Consider the following 7,873-nt stretch of genomic DNA (forward strand, 5'->3'; position numbering starts at 1 on the left):
AAAAAAAAAAAAAAAAAAAAATGAATGTTGCCTTGGCAACAAAACTGAAAAAAAAAAAAAAAAAAAAGTTGAATTTATAAAATAAAATAAGTTGAAGTGACTAAAATGACTAAAATAGAAATAATAATAATAATAAAGATAAATAGAAAAAAGAAAAAAAAAACCACAAATGACAAAATTGCATAACAAAATGACTAAAACTGAAAATATAAATAGAAAGGCTAATTCAAAATGCTAATAGATACTATATAATAAGTTCAAGTTCAAGTCTGCTTTATTGTCAATTCTTTAGGAGGAATGCATCACAGAAGGAGCAGCTGTTATGTTGGAAGTGTAGTGTTTAGTGCATGAAAGCGGTGCGTGACACTGACTGGTGCCGTGGACCTCTTCCCCGGTGAAGCGGATGTTGAAGGCGTAGGTGGGGTCTCCTCCGCTGGCGATCCGAACACACAGCTGAGACGAGGGGACGCAGGACAGCTGACGCGCCGCCTGGCAGAAGTACGTGTTCTCTGCTGCACGCGTCTCTCCTGCAGCACACACGGTAAGCATGAGGAACTGATATAGTACAGACCCTCGTCTGAGTGAGTGACACCTCATTGGTTTACCTCCCACTATCTCCAGCGGGTCGAGCGTGACCTCAGGCGCGGCGTGATCCGCTGTGCGCTGGACGCTTGCGTTCAGCACCCGGTTCATAAAAGTCACTTTGGTGTCGTAAAAAATCAGGCCTGCAAATGAGATCAAGAGAAAAGGATTAACCGACAAAGTGCTCTTAATTGTACTGAATGTGCACTTGTAGTGTGCTTCACATCTTAAAAGTATATTTTTCTTGCAGATGATATGTGGCCCTGGAGCACAAAACCAGTCATAAGGGTAATTTTTTTAAAAATTGAGATTTATGCATCAACTGAAAGCTGAATAAATAAGCTATCCATTGATGTATGGTTTGTTAGGATAGGACAATATTTGGCCGATTATTGGCATAAAAGAAAAATCGATAATTTTGACCCATACAATGTATATCTGGATATTGCTATAAATATACCCCAGCGACTTAAGACTGCTTTTGTGCTCCAGGATCACAAATAAAGTAGTGCCAAGTTGATATTGATTGAAATGAATTCGAATGAATTAACGAGAGAGAAAACACGCGAGCGAGTGTGAAGCTTGTTGGTTTAATCACAAAAACTGCCAAGTTATCACCTCATTGCTGAGAGATATAATGTAGAGTTTTGTTGTATTTATAAAATTCACGGGGCAGGGGTTGAAAACCAGCTCCTGAATGTACAATTTCTTACCTATATAAAGTTTCCGTATCAATAAAATGCGAGCGCATACAGCACACCGGCATTAAAACACAATCTTTATGGGCAAACGTGTCGCCCTCGCCATATGTGTGTTTAGACGTAGGTCGGATGTCCAGATACCGGATATGTATCTGATTTAAAACCACATTTGGAAGTGGCTCAGATCTGATGAAAAAAAATCAAATCTCGTGTGGATTTTTGTGTTTAAACGTGTGCAACAAATTCCGATCTGTGTCAGATGTGAGCAAAAAATCAGATTTTTTGTGCCAGTGTAAATGCAGCCTGTTAACACAGTTAAGTACACTTTTAAAAGTAATATCGTCAAATTAAAAGTTTTACTTTAAAGTACACTTTAAATCGTTGTTTTAATAACCTTTTGTTGTTTTAAAGAGGTACACTTATTTTGATGTGTTGACTAACATATGAAAAAATGTAAAGTGCTTGATCATAATTTTTAACTGTAGTGTTATTTGATATTACATTTAAAGTTAATATATTTAAATTTTTCAATGTTATAAATGTGTAATTACAAATACAAGAGTCAATAGAAACGACATTAAAGTATATTTTAGTTTATCATAAACGCCTGTCAGTACATTCAGCAGCACTTTAACCATATTTCAAAGACAATAGAAGTAATTATGAAATTACATAAAAAGATGTACTTAAGTCAATTTCAGCTAAGTGCATTTAATATAAATTTAAAGAACAATACCTTTTAATTTAATTGCAGTGGACATGCTATTAAGTGTCTGAAATCATCACATTCAGTTCACACTTAAGTATATTAGTTTAAAGTAGTATACTATTTTTGTAATAAATACTCTTTTTAAACGTTTATTTATTTTCACAAAGGGAATATATTACATTTTTTGTCAATTTTATTGTAAAAATTCTTTCAGAATTACAAAATACCCTACATATATGAAATAAAGAAGCACTTTAAGGGGTAATTTAGTACAGCGATGGCATCAGATGGTAAAACCATGGTAATTTAATAATATACTGTGGTGCTTTAACACTGAACATTCACAAAGACGGTTCTCCAAAGCACTTCAATGAAAACCATGATATTACTACGGTATTAGAGCATGTAAAATGCCACACAAGGACTTCCACGAACATTTTCGAGTTACACAAATAAATGGAAAGCTTGGGAAACTTAATGGCCAAATAAAAAAGGCGCTTTAAAATCATTACAACATACACAATGCTGCTTCATTTCATACTTCCAAGAAAATAATACTGATCACAAATATTCAATATATTGAAAATAATCGATATATTCCACAGCCTATCCAAAAAAACATGGTACTTTTTAGTAGCCTTCTATTTAGCTACTAAAGAAACAATCCTGACCAAGACCAGTGTGTCTGTTTATGCGATGACTGACCTTTGGCTTCGCACAGAAGCGTCGCGATGCTGTTTTGATAGGTTTGTGTCAGCCTCAGCTCGACTAACGGCAGGAAGTAGCTCTCCAGAGTGCTGTTGAGGGACTGCAGCAAAGCAAACCGCAGACGCAAACTCTCCACTGGAACGCCTGTGTGATCAGAGTTACCTTCAGTGCACACTGGGGTTAAAAACTTGGTGGCTGTACATCTCATAATTATGGAAGCCCGTTTCCGCCACTGAATAAAAAATAAAACAAGGTAATTGCAACTTTTTATCTCATAATTCTGACTTTTTTTTTGCAATTGCGAGTTATAAAGTCAAAATTGCAAGTTATAAAGTCAGAATTGCGAGAAAAAAGGAAAGTCAGAATTGCGAGAAAAAAAGAAATTCAGAATTGCGAGATATAAAGTCGCAATTGCGAGAACAAAAGAAAGTCAGAATTGCGAGATATAAACTCACAATTGCGAGAAAAAAAGAAAGTCAGAATTGCAAGATATAAACTCACAATTCTGAGAAAAAAAGGAAGTCAGAATTGCAAGATATAAACTCACAATTGCGAGAACAAAAGAAAGTCAGAATTGCGAGATATAAACTCACAATTGCAAGAGAAAAAGAAAGTCAGAATTACGAGATATAAACTGACAATTGCGAGAAAAAATTAAAGTCGCAATTGCGAGAACAAAAGAAAGTCAGAATTGCGAGATATAAACTCACAATTGCGAGAACAAAAGGAAGTCAGAATTGCAAGATATAAACTCACAATTGCGAGAACAAAAGAAAGTCAGAATTGAGAGATATAAACTCACAATTGCGAGAAAAAAAGAAAGTCAGAATTGAGAGATATAAACTTGCAATTGCGAGAACAAAAGAAAGTCAGAATTGCGAGATATAAACTCACAATTGCGAGAAAAAATTAGTCGCAATTGCGAGAACAAAAGAAAGTCAGAATTGAGAGATATAAACTCACAATTGCAAGAGAAAAAGTCAGAATTGCGAGATATAAACTCACAATTGCAAGAGAAAAAGAAAGTCAGAATTGCGAGATATAAACTCGCAATTGTGAGAACAAAGGAAAGTCAGAATTGTCAGATATAAACTCACAATTGCAAGAGAAAAAGAAAGTCAGAATTGCGAGATATAAAGTCGCAATTACCTTGTTTTATTTTTTATTTAGTGGCGGAAACGGCTTCCATACATAATCCAAATCTAACAGCATAACGTAACATGGACTCGCCTATTAAGCATGCGACTTGGGGGTCGGCGGTGTCTTTGGCGTCGAGGTAAACTTCATGTGGATGCAAGCGGGCAGGAGTGATGGCCAGGTGTCGGCACAGACGGTTAACAAACTGGACCAGCGCAAAGTCCATCTCAAAGGTCCATTTTCTACTGGCTTTCTGAGCGTGTCGGGAGTCGATGCACGTGCATCTGAAACAAAAAAACACCATTAAGATCTTCAGAGAGTTGCATTCATTATTCTAGCCATTAGTTTTCTTAGACAGTAGAACAAGAGAGACGTGGAAACATGAAGTAGTACGGAAGGAGGTTTGGTCTTGGGAAGGTACAAACCTTTCAAAGTGCAGGTCGTAACCGCACGCCAGGATCGCCCGCCAAACACTGCGAATATCCTGCTTGGCTCTGTCTAGAGTAAACTTGTGGAAACCTTCCAGGGTCAGAAACTTCTCTTCTGGCACTGATGGACAGAGGAAAGGTGAGGTGTTCAGATCCATGAGATTCCACCGAAACAGACCATGTGTTAGGTTTTTGTTAATAAATTCAGAAATCAAGAATGATGTTATATTAACCTTCAAGCTTTTTGGCGGGAGACTTTTCAGGGTCTTTTTCATCGGGCTTGGTCTTCTCAGGAGATTTTGACTTAAGGACTGCTTTTTTCTCACTTAGTACAGTTCTGGAAAAACGTACCATACCATTTATTATAGTCACCTAAAACTAAAAAAATTATTTTCATAACTTAAGAAAAAAAACAAAAAACAAAAACTTGCCAATGCAACATTACTAATATATATATACATTTTTTATTCAATTTATAATAATAAAAACAATTTTTTTTTAATAAAAATGCCAAAATCACTATTATTAAAGCTTTAACTAAAATAAAAAACAATAAAAAAAAAATTAAAAAAAATTAATAGTTTTTTATTAATACAAAAATAATAGTATCTCGATACAAAAAATAACACTGGTATCATGCATCTTACGAGAGCAGATAAATTAATTTAATATATTTCGAATGAAAAACAATGGTTAATTAGAATGTATTTTATGGTAAGTTATGCCTGTGTTCAATTAAATATTTAAATATTAAATATTTATAGAGGAAACTGACTACTGAGCGTGATGTCAGTACTCACCTAACACTGTTCAGCATGGACTTCTCTTTGGTCGGGGGTTTGGTGATGGGTCTTTTTGTGCTGACCACTTTGCCTTGGTGCTGCTCTTTGCCTGCCTTGCTGTGCTTGTTCTTGTTGGGCTTTACTGTGCCATATTTACGAAGAATCTACATGTACAATAAGAAAAGTTTAGTAATTTAAGCCTTGACCCAGTCAAATACTTTGTGTCTGTTCAACTGTGCCTTAAAACTGATGCTAACAAAAAACAAACTAACAGAAAAAGTTAATAGTATAGTAACACATGTGTGGATTACAAGTAGATATGCCAATTTTTTTGTAATTTTCATAACAATAATCAATTATCATTTTGCAAAATGCATGTGGAAGACTCAAAATGACCATGTGCATGTAGTGGATTTTTCTTTTTTATAATAAAAAAATCAACTATTAATACATATGTTTCATGATAAATTAGCCATTTAATAATAATAATAAATGAATTACAGTTCTGAGGATTTCACCTGAGTGAGCTGGTCATCAAGCACCTTCTTGGGAGGCCGCACATTTGTAAAAAACAGGTGGAGCAGGTTTCCTGGTGTCTGAGAGTTCATCTGCTCTTTGCTCAGATAAACGTCCGATACTTTCACTGGTTTTGTTGGTACGGAGCTCAGCACCTGCTCTGCGTATATACAGCTCTTAAAGATGTCTGTCAGCACATCACGTGCTTCAGGAACCAATTTATCTCCTACAAGGACAAAAAATAATTAAACTTGATATCAAGTTATTAAGGAAAACCCTTGCAAGAAGAATTACAGAATAAAATAACATATTTGTAACATTCTGGGATAAAGAAATCAACGAACCTCTGATCGATTTGTCAAGGAAGTACTCCTCCAGGGCAGAACTCCCTTGTGTGTCAAACAAACTCTGATTTACACTGGAGGCGGTGAGGATCTCCTCATTGGTCATCTCCATTAGCTCCTCCTCTCTTTCCAGATTAGAAAGGCCAATGAGATCACTGCTGTTAAAAAGACTGGCCCGAATCTTCTCTACTTGGGCCCGGGCCCTTACCTATAAGACAAGAGCAAAAAAACATAACATTATTAGGTACCTAATTTCTTTCACAAAATGGTTAGTGCTACTAGTGTTGCTAAGGTGCTCTGAGTGGTTGCTAACGTGTTGCTATGCAGTTGCTAGGGTGCTCTAGATGCGTTTTATCATTGTCTGAAAATCTGGTGAAGATGTGATGAACGCAGTAGTAAGAGTTTGTAAAAGTTTTAGCCAAATGAATCAAAAAAGTTCTAAGCATATTTAAATAATTTGTTATATTTTGTACCACTAGGTGGCAAGCACTGGCATTCTCAGCGCTGTCAAAATAAAAGTCCCCCTTCTGACGCTTATCAGCCCACCAAAAAAACGTAATAACCAATGCTGATTATTAAAAAAGGCCAAATATCGGCTGATATATCAGCCCTGGCAAAAACTAATCGGCTGATACTGATAATTTACAAAAAATGCCAAATATCAGTGATATATCCGCATTGGCAAAAACTTAATGACCGATACTGATAATGAAAAAAAAAAAGCTAAATATCGGCCGATATATCAGTCTTGGCAAAAACTTAATGGCCGATACCGATAATTAAAAATTAATAAAAAATTAATTTGGCCTTGCAAAATAACAGTCAATCAATACTTGATATCATTGTCATGTCTCATGTCTCATGCAATCCAAAGTAGAGGTAAAACGAAATAAGCAAAAAAAAAAAATTTAAAAGCCGGTTGCTGATAATTAAAAAAAAAAAAAGGCCAAATATCGGCCGATATATCGGCTTTGGCAAAAACTTAATGGCCAATACTGGTAATACAAAAAAAAGCCAAATATAGGCTATCAGCTTTGGCAAAAACATAACTGATACTGATAATGAAAAAAAGGCTAAATATCAGCCGATATATCCACCTTGGCAAAAATTTAATGGCCAATACTGATAATTAAAAAATGCCAAATATCAGCCGATATATTGGCCTTGCAATATAACAGTCGATCAATACACATGTACAGGAACAGTGCATTTTCAGTTTTCCATACTTTTCCGTAAAATAAAAATTGTCAAACGTCTTGTGTTATTATGTGCTTATTTGCAAAAGCAATTTAAGTAAAAAAAATCATTTCAATTAATTTGAAACATGAGCATGGTATACCATACCAATAAAAACAACTCTAATTTAACTCTACATATGAACAATAGTAATAAAGTTGCTTGTAAACACCACTCATATTATATTATTGTTGTTTGTCCCACCTACCTCTATGACAGCATAGCCTTTGATTGGTCGTGTCACACTGGCATGGATGTCTGGCGAGGCAACTGTGTACATGGAACTCCCATCTGAGACTGACGTCGCACCACTATCCAACTGCTCCCCAATGCTGCCGAGACTACCTTGACTTCCTGTGCTACAAAGAGACATATCCAGACTCTCCTGACTGGAGACCGTGCGGGGATCCAGCGGTGCATGTGGCTGGGAAGGTGCTATTTGAGGGGTTACCAGCTCTTGGTTCACTAGCAGCTCACCGGCAGCCCTGGAAGCTCCCTGTAAAGAGCCGGAGACCGACGTCTGGCTCGCTGAAGCTGAGGCACTCATTGCTGGCGTTGCGCTGTTGCTATTTGGGCTTCCTGCAGTGCAATCTCGCTTTGCACCTTGGGAAATACCTGAAGTTTCAGCTTTGGCTTTTTTAGGGTCCTCCTCCTGAACCGGAATAAAGATCTCATCCTTGAAGAGACCGCCGTGTGCGTTGCAAGCCCTTCGGATTGCATTGCGCACCAC

General features: G+C 36.5%; 1 protein-coding gene across 1 annotated transcript in view; it reads right to left on the reverse strand.

Annotated features, from left to right (window-relative positions):
• The window catches only part of LOC107675388 (probable E3 ubiquitin-protein ligase HECTD4), a 110,480-nt gene that overhangs the window by 9,034 nt on the left and 93,573 nt on the right, over positions 1-7,873 (reverse strand). Inside the window, exons 61-69 of the mRNA XM_016469699.1 lie at positions 5,908-6,115; positions 5,566-5,789; positions 5,066-5,211; positions 4,499-4,602; positions 4,263-4,386; positions 3,931-4,121; positions 2,698-2,844; positions 606-725; positions 307-527 (exon numbers count right to left, since the gene is read on the reverse strand). Of these exons, the coding sequence (XP_016325185.1) occupies positions 307-527; positions 606-725; positions 2,698-2,844; positions 3,931-4,121; positions 4,263-4,386; positions 4,499-4,602; positions 5,066-5,211; positions 5,566-5,789; positions 5,908-6,115 (1,485 nt within the window). The remainder of the gene's footprint in view (positions 1-306; positions 528-605; positions 726-2,697; positions 2,845-3,930; positions 4,122-4,262; positions 4,387-4,498; positions 4,603-5,065; positions 5,212-5,565; positions 5,790-5,907; positions 6,116-7,873) is intronic.

Source organism: Sinocyclocheilus anshuiensis, unplaced genomic scaffold (assembly GCF_001515605.1).
Source record: "Sinocyclocheilus anshuiensis isolate Anshui unplaced genomic scaffold, SAMN03320099.WGS_v1.1 scaffold1081, whole genome shotgun sequence".
NCBI classification, from domain to species: Eukaryota; Metazoa; Chordata; class Actinopteri; order Cypriniformes; family Cyprinidae; genus Sinocyclocheilus; species Sinocyclocheilus anshuiensis.